The sequence below is a fragment of the Centruroides sculpturatus genome, unplaced genomic scaffold, assembly GCF_000671375.1.
Source record: "Centruroides sculpturatus isolate CEXI.00-Female unplaced genomic scaffold, Cexi_2.0 scaffold347, whole genome shotgun sequence".
Classification (NCBI taxonomy): Eukaryota; Metazoa; Arthropoda; class Arachnida; order Scorpiones; family Buthidae; genus Centruroides; species Centruroides sculpturatus.
Window position 1 is genome coordinate 624,403 of NW_019384871.1, and position 19,270 is coordinate 643,672.

Below are 19,270 nucleotides of genomic sequence, written 5' to 3' on the forward strand. Positions count from 1 at the left end.
TTTTTTTTTTTTTTTTTTGACTTTTGTGAAAAAAAAAAAAAGTATTTCTAATATTCTAATAGCATGATTATTATAAAAATTGTTTTAATACTGCAATACTGTAATCCAAGGTGTTCATTAAGGTGTCGGTAATTAGGTCATCCAATCCGGGATCAAAAGATGAAGGAGTAGGAGGCGATAGGCACAAAATTCCACTTGGGTAAAGTTTAATCTCAAAAACAGGCAACTGCACAGTTGGTAGGATGAAGGACAACTGCCCCAAAAATTGGTCTGTTGCTATATTCAACTGACAAACTTGCAACAATAGGTTGTGAGGTTATGAGAAAGTGTCTTTTTAGTTGCTGAGAACTTGCCAAGTGATTAACACGCAGGTGTGAAAGTTGATAGTAGTTTAATAAAATGGTATCATTAAAAATCTAGGTCATGCCATAAATAGACAAGGCTAAGTCTCATACTGGTCTTTAAATTTTTGAACTTCTTTAGAAGGCATTCGAACATTCTTTAGAAGGCTTTTGGAATATGAAATCGAATGCAGAAAAAACAATTAGTATGACATGACAAATATGAATTGAATATAGCTAATAAAATAGAACACAGGGACAAGATTAAATGTCATAACCTGCACATTGAGAACCTTTTACTTGTTTACCAAAAGCATTTGCTCTGAAGTATAAGATAATCATTATTCATACAAAACAGAGGAAGTGCTTTTGCTTCTACCTTTTGCTCGAAGCATTTGTTTTTACTTCTACCTTATGCTTATTAGTATTTCCTTCGTTTTTATTCATATGGGCTATTGTTTCAATCATGTGTAGTGACTGGGATATATCAGAATATATCTTGTCTGTAGATGGGGTAATCATCAGAATTTTACAACAGACATGTTACTAAGTTAGTTAAACAATTTTAATAAAATGATAACTAAAACGATCAGAAATATAAGGATTTCTCCACTACAATCACATATATGATCAAGCCAATTAAATATATGGCTGAACTTGGGTATATCGTCCAAGATATACTAGTTTTCACTCATGTGTTGAGATTACATGAATAGTTACTATGCTACTGTCCATGCCTAGTTGTAGTATACGCTCAAGCTTCATAACCAGCATTGCCAACCGCATAGTCCAAATAATTCTGACTGGAAAAATACTAGTCCCATGAAGATCACCTACAATATGGCCTCACTTAGTACTATGAACTATACTTGCATGGGATGTCTTCATGCAGATGTAGATGGATTTTCAGATCATCCACCTCACCAGCAGTTAACCTCCCTTTTCTTTTTTGTTCCCTCTCTGATTCTCACCTATCCGAGTCTCTATTCTTCCTCATATCCTCCATTCAAGCCTCCAATCCACGTCAGAACGGCAAAAAAACAAAAAGTTCCTCCAGCACATGAGACCCCCTTTTTATACATCCTGCTATCCAGGCCTTTTTCTTTCGTCACATGGTCTCCTTCTTGTCCAATCAGCCCTGCACAACCTTAACACCCAAAGGTGGCACATAACACAACACAGGACATTCTGCGCAAGCATAGAACATTAATAAATACAAACAAAAACCTATATAAACACACAATGCGAATATGTACTAGTACACAATGTTAACATGAAGTAAAAAAGATAACCAACAATTTACAGTAGCGAAGCACTACACATGTTATCATAATATTGCTTCATACAATATTCACCAAGCAAGACTGAGAATAAAATTATCCAAAGACTTAATATTGTGTGTATTAACTGAGACTTTGACAGATATATTAAACACAGGTGAAAAAGATGAAATTTTTCAGAGGATGCCTAAAAATATGTTTAATAATCTATGATTTATTAATTAATATTCCCCTTGAGTTAACAGAACTGTAATGAATATTGTTATATCACTGATCTAGTGAATATAAGATAGATCATTTAAAAATTTATCTGTAAAACTGGCATTGAGCACAACAATAATTTTGCAGAAATATTTGCAAATCCAGAACTGTCAATACTATCAACAGTAATCCCTACAGGTTGATCCTGGAAGTAAAACCATCTAGCCCATCAGAGCTGCATTTCTTGGACATAAATATTAGAGTGGAGGGATTTGGTATCCACACCTTAGTATTTTGTAAACTGGGTTCAATGTCCTCATACATACTGGTGGGGTCATGTGATCCCTTTACAAAATTGCAGCATATAAGGCACTAATTAGAAGAACTTTTACACATTCTTCTACTCCTAAAGCTCCTATGTGCTCTTGTTTATAGAGCACATAGCCATTGCACATGGTTACCACAACATTACACATAGGCTGATTGAATGTTATCACTGCATGCAATCAGAATACATCCCCCCCTAGTTGACTTGATGAGAGATAACCAAACTGAGAATATGGAATGGAAACCTTATTACCTTTAACCCACACCTAAATCATCATGTGCTGAAATTGCCAGGAAATGCCAGGTTTGTATCACTTTCAGGAGGTGCCCGACTATTTTTGACATGCTTTGTAATGGGAAGGACTCATCCAACCCGAATAGACTCCCTGGCACATATAGTGTCCCCATTAGAAACAATAGATAATGATAGTGACATGGTATACATTGGGTCAACTAAGCACTCCATGGGAACCAGATTACAAGAGCATCTCGCAGATATACAACATGCAAGAACTAGCACAGCCCTCTCCACATATACCACGAATCCTGACATTGTAGCTAACTTCAACAAGGCCAAATTCATCCTTGCTTCACCCCCCACAGAACACCTCAGATAGTTGGAGGCAGTGCAGATATTTAAATCTAATATTACATCCACGTGCATAAATTATGAGGTGGCAAAGGTTTTGTTGATGGCCTGGCAAGAGTTGATTGACAACACTGTTTAATTGTTTGTTGAGTCCCTGTTGGGCAACTGAATATGCAGGCATGACTTGGGTTTTTAAATTTTGTGCTCGTAATTTGAAAACTCATTTGAATTTTATATTCCAAAAGCTTTTACAATGTTCCATTGGGTAACCATTATAATTCCTGAAGAACAACTCTGATGGAGTTTGAAAACGTTTGTGTTATTTTATTGTTTTGTTTTTGTACCCATTGTTTATAGGTTCTGGGTACGTTATTCACATTCTATATACTAGAAAACATGCTGTTTTATTTGTTTATATTTGATTTTTAAAATATGAACTAAACTAGTTTCAAATTATCAAAATTCATATTTAAAATTTTGAATTAACTGTACTTTTTAAAACTAGTTTATAACCAATTTCAAGAGGAATAATGAGTTTGATTTATCCAATAATTTAAATCAATCATATCTGACAGTTTTAAATAAGAAATCACTATAAAAATAGTGATTTCTTATTTATGGCTGTGAACAAAATAGTAAAAGCTAAAAAAGCTTTCGAGTATAAGCAGATAGGGGCTAAAATGTCAAAGGCCCGTCGATGGATGAAGAGAAATGGAGTCACTCTCATTAGAGCCGACAAGGCCAAAACCATGGTAGTTATGAAGCAGCAGACATACGAGCAGTTGATGTTGGAGTATATCAATAGCACAGAGTGTGAGAGAGTTGACAATAACACAGTTGAAAAATTAAATGCAAGAGTCAAAAGATTCGCCAACACCAAGTTAGCTAAGAGGTTGGAGCTTAAAAGCATTGTTATGGACTCTCCGGACACGCCTAAATTATTCAGGTTTGCCAAAACCCATAAACAAGGAAAAACGATTCATCCAGTAGTGGACAAGATCAAGGCTCCAACACGCAAACTCGAAGCGATAATGCACACGATTATCGCGCCATACATAGAAGAGTACCAGTTCACTATATCTAATAGCGTAGACCTCATAACACTCCTGAAGCAGATTGGTACCCCCCGAAGTACATGACTGTACTGGACTTTAAATCACTTTACCCTTCAATACTTTTACCACCAGCCTTTTGTGCAGTAAGAGATGTGATATTCAAAATAGTAGAAGATAGTAATTACCACCATCAAATTTTGGAGTTGGCACATTTATTGTGCTATAACTCGTTCTTTCAATTTAAAGGCACAGTATATAAACAAAGAAGGGGTGTACCAATGGGGAGCCCAATCTCGGGAGACCTGTGTGAAATGGTGATTAGACTCCTGGAGGATAAAATACTTCCTGACCACCTACACAATATAATTATGTATAAAAGGTACGTGGACGATATACTCATACTATGGAGCTGTAAGCCTGATATGCCGGCATTATTAGCATCGTTTAATAACAACCCTTACGGATTGACGCTGGGTCTTGAACAAGAGAGCTACACCCAGGTTCATTTTCTGGATGTCAGCATCAAGGTTAAAGGTTCGACCATCAGCACGGAAGTATACAGAAAACCGCTAGTAGAACAATTATACATTCCGGATCATGTGACCCGAAGCAATACAAAGTAGCGGCATTTAACACCTTGGTTAAAAGGGCTTATACGCACTCTTCGACATCGCATGCATTTAAAACAGAAATAAACATACTTAAAAGTATTGCTGAACGGCATGGGTATAGTGAACTGGTAACTACCTTAGCCAAAAAAATGATTCATCTGCAAAGAACAGATCGTCCGGAAACGCTAGAGAAAGAACAGAAGGAAAGAGTAGCGATAACGTATAATCCGTATTTGGAGAAACTATATAAAGAGATAGCTAAGAAAAGACAAGTTTCCATCGTATTTAGAAGAGGTCCTACATTATTTTGACTGCTTAGTAATGCGAAAGATACTCCGCAACAAGACATGATGGCTGGAGTATACAGTATCCCAATTAGGGATCGCAGATGCGATGAAGAATTGTTATATATCGGCTCCACGAAGAGATCTTTAGGAGTGAGGATTAAGGAACATAAAGCTGATATCCTCCACAAGAGGCTGACAACCGTCTTAGCACAGTACGCCACGGACCCTGAGATACAACCGTTATTTGAGCAAGCAAAGATAATATACACCACGCACCAAACGCAATATTTGCGCTTGATGGAAGCGATTTTTATACACAAAGCAACTCAGGGTAACAATTGTATAAACAGCAAAGATGAAATATCATTATCAGTAGCGTGGCAAACCCTGATATATGACACATAACGGGAGGAAACGTAGGCTCATAACGGCGCATGCGCAAAAGAAGACGACGATTGCACGAGTTTCGGAGAAGTTCCATGTTCGGAATTCTTTTAAAAAAAGATAGTTTCAATCGAATCTTAACGGATTTGCCCATTTTTCACCTGAAGAAGAACCAAAAGGTTCGAAAACGTTAGTGAAACAAATTAAAGTGAAGTAAGCACCGTTTTGGTTATTCTAGAAGTAAGACTATAAAAATAAATGCCATTATTTACAAATTTACTCTATTTATAATTGAAGAGTTTTGCTAATATATAAACTGTTGTAATAAAAATATTTTCACTGAACTAAATGAAAAGTTAAAATAGATCTTCACACAAATGAAAGAGTTGTTTAAGAGTAAAGCTGTATAACTGTGCTACATCAACAACTATTACAGCAATGATTACATAAAAATTAAGTGAAAACAAAAACAACTATATAATGAACAAATTCATATATGTGGTATGTTCAAACAGTTTGTGGAAAAGATTTTTATTGCTTTGCTTTATACAGACATAATAAAGTGACTTCTTTCAAACACTTGGCAGATTATTCATCTCTTTATTGTGTCTGTATAAAGCAAAGTACATTACAACACGGTTTCATTGGAATCAAAAAGTTTTTATTTCTGTTTTTATTAATTATATACATTTAGACAACAATTAACCATTAAGTATTCACCTCTACAGCAACACACTTCATCCAGTGGTTCTACAGTTTTTTGAAAACATCCAGAAACCGCTAATGACCATTTGAAGTGTACATTTTGCAGCAGTAATCACTTCATCTGATGAATTTTCAGCCTTTCATATGTGTTTTCTTATGAGGAAAGAAGTAGAAATCACATGGAGCAAGTCTGGTGAGTATGGGGGATGCAGCAGGACTGTAATGGAATGCTTACTCAAATACCTCTGCACAAGGAGAGATTGATGAGCCATGCACATTAAACCCTGCTTTGAAATCTCACTTTCATCATGTCATAAAATGCATGCATAGACATGTCATAAACAGATTGTGATGTCATCACCTCATGCACTGTGACTCAGTACATAATGGCCAAGTATTTAAAAAAAAATAATAATAATAATAAATAGGAGTAAGACATAAATAGCCAAATTAATTTGCATCAAATAATTTGAACGGTTGAACTAAGTGGCAGTTAAAATTTGAACTCTGGGCATTCCAATATTAGAACATTATCGAATTTTTTCAGATACATCAAGTAAAATTGCTTTCTCTGCTGTTATCTGGAAATCCTTGGAATTGTGACTGTAATTTAGCTTGGATCAGAGATTGGATTAGAGAAAAAAACTATAACAATATAGCAACTAATTTCAAAAATTCTGATTATCACATAGAAAGTTTAAGACAAACAGAATGTATTAATAAAAATAATCAATCCATTTTAGAAGTATTGAAAACTGATATGAATTGTTATTTGTCTTTTCAGTCAAGCTCAGCTGTTAATATTTTTCTGTATAATATATTGTTAATAATAATGTTTTCCTTTAGTATTATTGTATAGAATAAAATGTTATGGTTAATAAATAATTAAAATAGTAAATTTAAGATTAACATTACTATATGAAAACTTTGACAGTTTTTAATAAATTGTTGGTACCTTTAATAAATCACATTTAAATTTCAACCATAATTTACCATTGCTTATTTACTGATATATGTTAAATCACTAGATCAATAAATTAAGATGGAAAAAGTTTGAGTATACAGTATTTACACAGTACTTTCATATTAAATTAAAAATGTTATCAAAAAATTTTACACAAACAATTTTACATATTTGAAAAAGATATGGTATATTTTGGTGTTAATGTATCTTTTTCAATATCCATATCAAAATATCCATATCAAAATATCCATATCAATATCCATATCAAAATATACCATATCAGTAAACTGCCTTAAATATAACAATAGAAAATATAAGTTTTTAACTTATTAATACATAAAACTGATAGATCATTTAAACTATAAATAACTTCGTGTGTTTATATTATATTTTTACAAAATTTTTGGCTAATTTAAAATTTGAAAAATCAAAAATTACAGAATTTTGTAAAGCATTTCTTAATCTTTTAGTTTTTATTTTATGATTTTTTACTTATACATAAAATATTATATAATATTTGTAAAATACATAAAACAAATTTTTAAAAATATAATCTGTAAGTATTTAATTAGGCTGTAATTATGAATTAGTCAGGAGTAGAGGATTTGATCCCGGGATCTCGAAAATCGGGATCCCGGGATCCCGACAACTTTTCAGTCCCAAAATTTTCGGGATTAAATTTTCCTAATCCCGAGATTTTCGGGATTGACATCATTTTAAAAAAATTNTGGTATAATTCTTTTATAAATTACAGATATAATGTAAAAAATTGTATAAATAATAATACTTATGTTAAAATGCCTTATATACATAATCTTTATGAACGATATAAACCCATATTTAAAAAGTTTTCTATATCTGTAGTGGCAAAGCAGGAAAACAAAATGTCGATTATTATTATTATTATAAATACTAAAAGTCAAAATGAAGTAAGAAATCAGCTTTACGTCGCAGGAGTGGTTTACAAAGTATCATGTGATTGTTTGCAAGCGAAATCATATGTTGGAGAAACGGGACGGAGGCTCGAGATACGCCTAAAAGAACACGAGGCAGCGATTCGTCTAAAAAGACAAGAGTTACCTTGGTATCAACATTGTATCAATTTGTGAGAGTCAGGATTTAAGAGGGCCGAGATTCGAATAGTTATATTCATTTTTGTTCATTCATTTAACGTTTTGTTTCAAAATCAAACCGATTTTTTTAAAGTTAGGGTTAACACAAAAAGGGAAAAACAACCGACAAATTTTCTCATAAAAATCGCTCATAAAAACTCCGTTCCCACAACAATACTTCCCTGTAGAAGATGAGTTAACTGTTGTGTCATAAGTTTGTCACTTCACCCACCATTGGTCAACGAAGATCATCACCTGTGACGTACATAGGGAAATCTCGAAAAGAGAGGCCCCATATAAAAGACAAGTAGGATGACGACACGAGGGGGAAGTTATTGTTCTGTACTCTGTGTGTGTGTGTGTGGATTACCTGCATCTCGTCGCCACCATCCTCGATAGAACTATTCTACGATTTGCGGACTTATGTCGACTCACGAACTATTTTAACGAGCCCGGGATTCGGACTCCAAGATCGTCCTGAAACCACCATCCTGTATAACTAGAAGTATTTATCCTACACGCGATGATGTGTAAGCTCTCTCTCGAATATTCCAAACTCGCGGGTAGGGTCGCGACTACTTTATACTTTGCCGTTACTTTATGAACTATACGGATTGAAAATCCCGAGAGGGATTTGTATTCCAATTATTAACTATGTATAAATGTACGGAATAAACGGGTATTTTGTTAACGAACGATTGGAGTACATTTCTTCCACCATTATCACCTCCATACTGAACCCGAAGTCCTGGACGAGATCGCTCGTGATAATCCCCCATCTATCCGCGATAAATTGATAGACTGGTGTCAGATCCTTTCTCCTAACCCTTTTTCTCCCATCCTTAGACAAACGAGAGCAGACCTTAAGGTCTTGAGTCGAGTAAGTGGTAGGAGAGGAACATCCTTGTAAACATCCTACCCCCGATTAGTCTCGCAAATTATAATTGTAAAATTAATAGAAATTCTGTAAAAATATTATATAAAATAGAAAATTGGTTTAAAAGACGAGTAGTAGAGCACTTTTGTATTGTTGAACATGCAAATTTGTTAAATCGGAATGTCGGTCTAAACATTGATGCATGCTGGGAAAAATTTATTTGTATAAAAAGTGATGAGTTGATTGTTGTTAGATAATCCACCGATGAGGCTGTAACGGCAAAATGCATTTGGAGAACCTTTTGGAAAATTCTTTAAGAAATTTGAAAATAATAAAAGAAATAACGTTGGCTGAAGTATAGTATCTTTGTTAATTATTTGTCTGCTGATATAAATCACTCGAAATCGGTTTAAGAAAGAGCGTTTTATTTTTACTCGTTTATCTTATCTAAAGATAATCTTTTATTTTTAGAAATTATATTTTTAGGAATAATATATATTCAAAGGCCTCAAACTAGTTCAGTTGACCTAGAATTCATATAAGAACCTTCAAGTGCATGTATGTCTTCCTAGTGAGACTGCTGTAGACAGGTCAAATCTGTCTAAGTATCTGTTAGAAAATATTTGACATATAAATAAACATACCTGAATGCCTTGAGTAGTTAGTGGGCATAAATAATGTTCAAGTAATACAGAAAATTTTTCATTATAAAATGTAGAAACTGCATCTTTAGCTTCTTCTTTGGTAAATGTGATCTAGATATAATAAAATATTTTATTAAAATAAAATGTTAAAAAATAATATGAAAAATTTGATGAGAAAAAAATCTTTTAAAATAAATAAAAATTGGTTAGACTTTTTCATTTATTTTTAATTTTTCTAATTGATAATTATTTAAATATAAATTTTTTACATTCAATATAATCATTAAATCAGAAAGTTTCTCAATCTTTCATATATTTTAAAGTTACATCCATTTTATTCTCATTTTCTAACTTTTCAGAAATAAAATTTGAATTAATTACTAATATATAGAATTATTCTTTTATGCTAGTTTTACTTTAATTAAAATAAAAGTTCTGCTGTTAGGAATAAATCTCAAAATAAATGTAAAAATATTCAACAATATATGGTAGAACAAATCAATTTATTCTATTGTAATTGCTCAACATTTAATATTCATTTCAGGATGTTTTTAAAATTATTTTTTAAACTCTTTCTACCTTGTGGACACTAGAGGGCCTTTTATCATATAAATCATGAGTTTAACCAGGCCCACAAGGAAGATGGAGCCCAACATATCTGAGAAAGACTAGCCATGAAAAATTTCTGGAGTTTTTAAACTTTCCAGACTTGATCTACATGCTCTGTGTTAGTAGAATAACATCTTACCTCAGCCATCTGGCTTCCTATCTCAGGATTTTCAATGCATACTTCATGTCTGAAAATTTCACAAATATACAAAAATAACCATCCACCAGAAAGACTTAAAAATGTGTTTAAGTTCATTATCACATCTTGAACATTTGGAAATTTCAAATGTAATAGCATATTCTGATAGAGTGTAAAAAGCACTTGAAAAATAAAACAAAATGATTTGTTCCTAAAAGCAGATCTTTTAAACTTTCTTTAATGAGAAATTATTATTAATTAAAATTAATTCCTGCTTTACAATGCCAATCTAAACTTCTTTTGTAGTATTTAAAAAATATTAATATCTATAATTTAAATGTTTAAAAGAGAAAAATAACAAATTTTAACTAATGTTGACAAGACTATGTCTTGTCTCTAAAATCACACTGCTGTCAATGACTGCACACCTTAGAGGTATGAAGGAGTATATGTCAGGAGTTGCAATTTGTCACAGAGTATTTGGTGCCCAAATCATGCACACATAAAATAAATCAGACTTGTAAGTAGTCAGGGGACTGAGAACTGGGTCAAAAGAAAATACAAAATGCTGAGACTGTTTCTACAAACAGGCACAAGTGAGATTTACACATGAATTGCTTGCGCTCTCCAAGACAANCTCATTTTCTAACTTTTCAGAAATAAAATTTGAATTAATTACTAATATATAGAATTATTCTTTTATGCTAGTTTTACTTTAATTAAAATAAAAGTTCTGCTGTTAGGAATAAATCTCAAAATAAATGTAAAAATATTCAACAATATATGGTAGAACAAATCAATTTATTCTATTGTAATTGCTCAACATTTAATATTCATTTCAGGATGTTTTTAAAATTATTTTTTAAACTCTTTCTACCTTGTGGACACTAGAGGGCCTTTTATCATATAAATCATGAGTTTAACCAGGCCCACAAGGAAGATGGAGCCCAACATATCTGAGAAAGACTAGCCATGAAAAATTTCTGGAGTTTTTAAACTTTCCAGACTTGATCTACATGCTCTGTGTTAGTAGAATAACATCTTACCTCAGCCATCTGGCTTCCTATCTCAGGATTTTCAATGCATACTTCATGTCTGAAAATTTCACAAATATACAAAAATAACCATCCACCAGAAAGACTTAAAAATGTGTTTAAGTTCATTATCACATCTTGAACATTTGGAAATTTCAAATGTAATAGCATATTCTGATAGAGTGTAAAAAGCACTTGAAAAATAAAACAAAATGATTTGTTCCTAAAAGCAGATCTTTTAAACTTTCTTTAATGAGAAATTATTATTAATTAAAATTAGGCCAAATTCATCCTTGCTTCACCCCCCACAGAACACCTCAGATAGTTGGAGGCAGTGCAGATATTTAAATCTAATATTACATCCACGTGCATAAATTATGAGGCGGCAAAGGTTTTGTTGATGGCCTGGCAAGAGTTGATTGACAACACTGTTTAATTGTTTGTTGAGTCCCTGTTGGGCAACTGAATATGCAGGCATGACTTGGGTTTTTAAATTTTGTGCTCGTAATTTGAAAACTCATTTGAATTTTATATTCCAAAAGCTTTTACAATGTTCCATTGGGTAACCATTATAATTCCTGAAGAACAACTCTGATGGAGTTTGAAAACGTTTGTGTTATTTTATTGTTTTGTTTTTGTACCCATTGTTTATAGGTTCTGGGTACGTTATTCACATTCTATATACTAGAAAACATGCTGTTTTATTTGTTTATATTTGATTTTTAAAATATGAACTAAACTAGTTTCAAATTATCAAAATTCATATTTAAAATTTTGAATTAACTGTACTTTTTAAAACTAGTTTATAACCAATTTCAAGAGGAATAATGAGTTTGATTTATCCAATAATTTAAATCAATCATATCTGACAGTTTTAAATAAGAAATCACTATAAAAATAGTGATTTCTTATTTATGGCTGTGAACAAAATAGTAAAAGCTAAAAAAGCTTTCGAGTATAAGCAGATAGGGGCTAAAATGTCAAAGGCCCGTCGATGGATGAAGAGAAATGGAGTCACTCTCATTAGAGCCGACAAGGNCTGTCATCTATCTAACACTTTTCAGGTGAAAATCTTTGAATTGAAATAATGTGACTTCTGGTTTGTATCAGAAATTCCTATATAGTTAATCATGGCCTCTTGCCACTAAGCTTTCCATGTCTGGTCTCGTCTTTCATCTATTCAACTCTGTTCTTGAGATTAAAGAAAAACAGACAGACAAACAGATGACAGTAGGAATTTATGTCTATATTTGAGTTTTAGGCTGCAACTTTTTCAAATTGAGAGCCAGATGACCAAGTGGCTAAAGTGGCAGCCTACCACTCTGAGGCTTGAGATTGAATCTAGACTGGCTGAAAAAACAAACCCTAGGAAATTTTTTGAAACAGTCCATCCAGTTATGCCAAACCCATCCCTCACCATCCAGCTATTCCATTATGGGCTGGTAAAAAGGCTTTTAAAAGGATAGGACAGAGTTAAAAATATATATATTTTTTTCACCTAATCAATACATTTAACTAGGAAAACAAAATATATTTATAGTCTAAAACTTTTTGATATAATAAGATATTTTGCTGTGAAGACCACCATTTCCCCCCCACCAAAATTTGTTGTTACTATATATATATGTGTGTGTGTATGTATTTGTAAATTTGTTATTTACGTATTTACGTTATCTGTATAATCTTAGTTTAGCCACTTTGTTGTCATTTTAATTAATTAGTTAGAGATTTTATTGTATTTAAAAACATTGTAATTATTTTATATCCTTTTTCTTTTGAACCCACATCTTGAAGATACCGAGATTGTTTATACATGGATCAAAGTGTAAGAGGAAATTTGCCTATTTTTCCGATTCTAGGGACTTCCCTACAGAAATTTCCAATAATATCAACTTTTAGAATGATTTAAAGAAACAATTTAAAATAAGAAGTTTATTAATTAACGGCAATAAATCTCACAACATGCGAGGAAAAGGATGAAAGGACAATTAAATAATTAAATAAATTTGTAAGAGAATAAAACTTAAAGAAAGTGGGAAAAACACCACTTCATGCCCCCCACCGATCATAGCGAAGATCGAACATCGTTTCAAGGCACAACAGTAACCAAAACAAGCGATGAATAATGATAAGATTTGTCAATGATGACATCCATGGAGTTCGGTGCTATCACTATATAAAGTCAAGAAACTAGTTAAAACAGTTTTGCTTATGTAATGTCTCAGCTCAAAAGTCAAACCAATAGGATAGTAAGCCATATCATAACTCTCCTATATATGTTTATACGCTTATCTTTTATACGCTATATCTTTTATACGCTTTTCAATTTGTGTTGAAAAGCGTATAAAAGAGGCACAAATCCAGACACAGACAGAGCTCCTCGGCAGACAATGGTAGAAAGCACCAGCCTCTCCAGACTCTTAAAGAACCATCCCATACAAGGAAGGCATCAATGGCGGACATCAACAGTAGACACAAGTGGACCCATCCCGCCATAATTGCAAGGAAACGTCGACCAGAAGTGAACACCATTTACCGGCAGACATCAGTGAAGGACCAAGCAAAAGGGAAGAAAGAACTAGATCAGGGGACTGACTGGACTTACAAGAGAAGACGGCTCTCTTTTTCCTGGTATGCTGTAGTTCAGATACCCCCGTTAGGCAGCCCCCTCGTTTAATAGATAGATATAGGCAGATTTCTTGAATCAGATTTTAAGAATGTTATGAACTTAATTTTTGATAATAAAGTCATGTTATTTGTATTTGACTTTGCATTCATCCTCCTGAGAGGCTCATTCCTGGACTTCAGAGTGACTCTTACCCTCGCGCCTTAACTATCTGATTATGTCAAAATCGGCGGTGTGTCCGACAAAACACACCTGGTGGCAGGACCCTACCCTAACCTAACATAAACTAACTTTTGATAGCCCCTGGTCCCCACATTGCAATATAATATGCTTATATATTTACAATATAACACAGTGGTCAATAACTCTCCAATATTGCGATAGAATAAACATAGACAACATACAAATTCCAGCACACTTGAAATTAAGAAATATTTACTAACATTTTCATCTGTTTATAACAGACATCTTCAAGCATATAATGCAGAACAAAATGGCTACATTAAAATTGAACACATTTTCACAAACAATTTACAAGTTCAAATTAAAATTATTTCTGGAACAAAGTGCATCTACAGTTTAAAATTATTTTTGAATAACTTACAAAATGCGTTTAAATTATTTTCCATAAAAAATTACATATTTAAGATAAATTAAACATATTTTAATATAATAATTCAATTCAATTCTTTATTGTACGAACCTTAGTTCATTAGAAGGGAAGTTAATTAATAAAACCCTTATCAACATTTTATCTCATTATGTGTCAAAAGACCAAAGAGATTGGGATTCAAAATGAAATTTCAAAAAGAAAATATGGTAGAGGAAATCTCAATAAGAATTAAATTCTGAAGCTTCTACTTCTGGAGGTGATCAAGATGGAAGTGAATTTCTAAGTTTTTCTGATTTATTTGATGAATTAGCTTCTGGTAAACAAAAGAATGAAGAATAGCATGTTTTTTAAAAAAAAGAAAAAACGAGACTAACAAACGTTTCGATCAAGAATTAGAAACATATTTACATTTATCCCTTAAACAAAGACATAGTGACATATTTTTGTGTTGGAAAAGTTCAAAAGAACTTTTTCCTAATTTGAGCAAAATAGCTATGAAATAGCTATGAAATATGCCTCAGCATCTTCCATTGAAAGTGAAAAAATTTTCAGCACTGGAGGTAACATTTATGAGCCGGAAAAAATAGGTTATGCCCTGAAAATGATGAAATTCTCATGTTTCTGCATTACAATTTAAGGGTTTTACAGTTTAAATATTAAATTTTTATTTGTTTTATATGTTTAAACTTTAAACTTATAAAATAAAAAAAATTTAATTTTTCTTTTTAACCTATTCAATACTTTTTCTTATGTAAAGTTTAAACTTTATATTATACCTTATATTATACTTATAATATGTATCGATAAAAGAAATAATTTGATTAGTAAAATTTTTTAAATATTCAGTTTGTCATGTAATACATAATAAATATATAACAGAAATTTATTAGTTTTTATTACTAGCATTGTACGTAACATTCTAACAAAAATACCAAAATGTAAAATTGGCCGATTACCGAAACCGATTAATCGGGGGGAATGGCCGATACCGATTAATCGGCTACGTGGCCGATACGGCCGATTACCGATTACTTACCGATTAATCGGTGCACCCTTAGTCTATACCGTGAAAAACTAAACCAAAACAAAGAGTATCATAAGGAGAACCAAAGCCCAACACCACTCTTAACTCATTATAGTAAGTGAAAAAGTCATAAAAAGGGGCAGACCCCCTTCATGACTATTTTTAGGACAATTTATGGTTCATTACGAAGATTTATTTCAACTCGTTTTCCAGGTGGCAGAACCATAGACTCTAAAGGGGAGAATAAGAAAAAAACAGGAATCCTCAATGGGCTAGGATGGATTATCTTCAGATCTGCCTTATTCTTAAGATATTCTGCCTTACGGTAATGGAACCCCTCAGACAGATGTTGGATTTCACCAAAGGAACTATCTTCATTCACCAGGGAAACTTTCTAATGATCCCGCCAGTCATTGGACCTCGGTCAATGACCTCAACTTTGAACACCTGGACCATCAAATACAATTTGTCACACAATCCCTTTCCTGAACAGAAGCCCCCGGAGAATGAAAAAAACCCAATCACAATGAAATATCCCCACAAAAGGCTTTGAACTACTAAAAGTTTCCTTCTACAATTATAAAATGGAATATTTAGAACAGCTCTGGTAACACTAGCACTACACATCAAAGGAAATGAGGCTTGATAAATGTTGGGGTAAAGCTCTTAAATTCCTCTTAAGGATCGCTACAACAGAAGATATCAAGATCCTAAATACAGAAATTGCCCAAATCAAACAAGTTAATGAACAATTGTCCATTTACTACGCTCACAAGTCATCCTTTTAAACAATACCTTAAATATAAATAAAAATAACAGGCAGCAGATATATGTATTGTTCCAATGACAAAAATCCTTTGAAGAATTAATGAAATTGTATAAATATAACCTTACATTCAAAATAATAATCAGAACCATCAAATTCTCTATACAAGAATTGCACCTACAACTTGTAGAAATGCGAGAGGCTATAGATATTTTAGAACAGGACATTAAACACTTACTTTATCTCTCGGGAGGTAATGTTATGCACCCTCCGAGAAATTCAACTCAAACTTCCGGAGGGGTATGCAATGATCAAACTGATCAAACAGGACACGTTTAAATACTACCAATGGATTACTACCATTGCAGTAGCTTTATCTGGCAAATTAAGAATCTTTGCCAAAATACCATTTGCCAAAAAACCACCCCAGTGGGGTACTTTGATATGTATGAGATCGTAGAGTTTCCAATGTATATCCCCGCACTGAAGGCATTTGCCCAATTCTAGACCAAATATCCTATTATTGCTCTATCTATGGATAGACAATCATACATGCAGCTACAACACCATGACTTAACTATTTGTAAAACAGCCCACTTTTCTATCTGTTTGTTAGACGTACCCATACAAAGGGTCCCACAGCAGAGTTGTCAGTACTCCTTATACATTGGAAATGAGGGCAAGGTTAAAGACCCCTGTTCCTGACAGATTGTCACCAAATATAAATTGATCTTTAAAAGAATAGACCAGCATGGATCGTGGGTATATTCTACTCCTAACCTCCCCACTGTGACTATCAAATGTCCCACCAGACATCAGAAGTCCTCTTCCTCTATATCCACAACCCACAAATTAAATCATATGGGGATAATTAAACTATCAAATGCATGTATAGGCTATTTGCCAGGGATAACCCTCACCTCGCACTTCCATATGCAGTCTACCATTCAAGTTGAGATTGCACAACAACTGGTAATACTACCAATTGAGCAAATCTTAAACCAAACCAAAATTCAACTTCTTCAAAAACAACTCCTAGAACCACAGGCCCATGAAAAGCTAAAGACACCATTAGATTTCAATATTAAATTAGCAGACCGATCTCAAGCAAACATCCAGTACAATTTAAATCACTTATTTCACATGGCAACAGTACCCTCTCCCATGTCACCCACTCCACCCTCTCTTATGGTGATACTTTTTAGTTGTCTTGACATTGCCATTATTAGTATTTGCATCATTTACACCCTTCACTGTTGACTATGACTCAAGAAATATCATACTTTGACCCAGCAGTGACCTCGAGGGGACAGACCAGAAGAAACCCCTCTCAACAAAATTAAAGAACTTCACCCCCTAAATAATACAGAGCTTAAAGTCATCCAAGAAGTCCCCAAGGTGAACCAACAAAATCGAGACAAACAATTGCTTTATTATATTAGAATTGAATGTATTTATACCCCAAATATTTTAATATAATACCCTTTATTTTATTATTATATAAGTTTAATTATAAGTATATGGTTAGCAATAGAAATCCAAGAGAGAGTACATACATCTATAGAAGATACACGTTGAACCCATTACCTCTACTCCTGATTAAGTGACGAAATTAATGACATAGCATGTTATTAACTCTTATTTTTAAACTATAAGAACAGTGTATCTTCTCAACCATAATCAGAAGACTGTTAAATCAACATAGCTCTACAACCCATTCAACTAACATCAAACTTCCTCGAAAATATAAACAGTACAATCCAACTATAAACAGTACAATCAAGCCTCAAGTGTTATTATTCTGTGGGTGTCAGCCATATATATATATATATATATATATATATATATATATATATATATATATATATATATATATATATATATATATATATATATATATATATATATATATATATATATATATATATATATATATATATATATATATATATATATATATATATATATATATATATATATATATATATATATATATATATATATATATATATATATATATATATATATATATATATATATATATATATATATATATATATATATATATATATATATATATATATATATATATATATATATATATATATATATATATATATATATATATATATATATATATATATATATATATATATATATATATATATATATATATATATATATATATATATATATATATATATATATATATATATATATATATATATATATATATATATATATATATATATATATATATATATATATATATATATATATATATATATATATATATATATATATATATATATATATATATATATATATATATATATATATATATATATATATATATATATATATATATATATATATATATATATATATATATATATATATATATATATATATATATATATATATATATATATATATATATATATATATATATATATATATATATATATATATATATATATATATATATATATATATATATATATATATATATATATATATATATATATATATATATATATATATATATATATATATATATATATATATATATATATATATATATATATATATATATATATATATATATATATATATATATATATATATATATATATATATATATATATATATATATATATATATATATATATATATATATATATATATTTGTATATATCAAAACTTGTATATTTACATAGTCATAATTCTATTCTATTTTGGTGATTTCCTCTATTTCTTTCTTCTATCCATTCCTGAAACTTTCTGGGATGACCATTATTGCCTTTGGGTAGGATTAGCCATTCCATGAACAGGAGGAGAACAATAGGAGGTAGGGTGACTAGATGAAAAACGACCGATGAATTGGTCAGTTTTTGGACTGGAGACCAAAGGGGTTACACGCATCATTAAGGTCAAAGGGAGATCTAGATGAGAGGATCGTGAGGACAAAGACCATTAAGAAAGGAGGTACAAAAGGAGATCTGTACTAGTGGAAGGCTTAAAAACGTTTTTTTGGAATCTCAGAGAGGATTGCATAATTTGGTACAGGAAAGATTGTACT

The 19,270-nt window shown here is 31.7% G+C and overlaps 1 protein-coding gene across 1 annotated transcript in view; it reads right to left on the bottom strand.

The window, feature by feature from the left end:
- The window catches only part of LOC111630892 (telomerase protein component 1-like), a 143,799-nt gene that overhangs the window by 105,826 nt on the left and 18,703 nt on the right, over positions 1-19,270 (bottom strand). Inside the window, exon 6 of the mRNA XM_023375050.1 lies at positions 9,378-9,488. Coding sequence (XP_023230818.1) covers positions 9,378-9,488 — 111 coding nt within the window. The remainder of the gene's footprint in view (positions 1-9,377; positions 9,489-19,270) is intronic.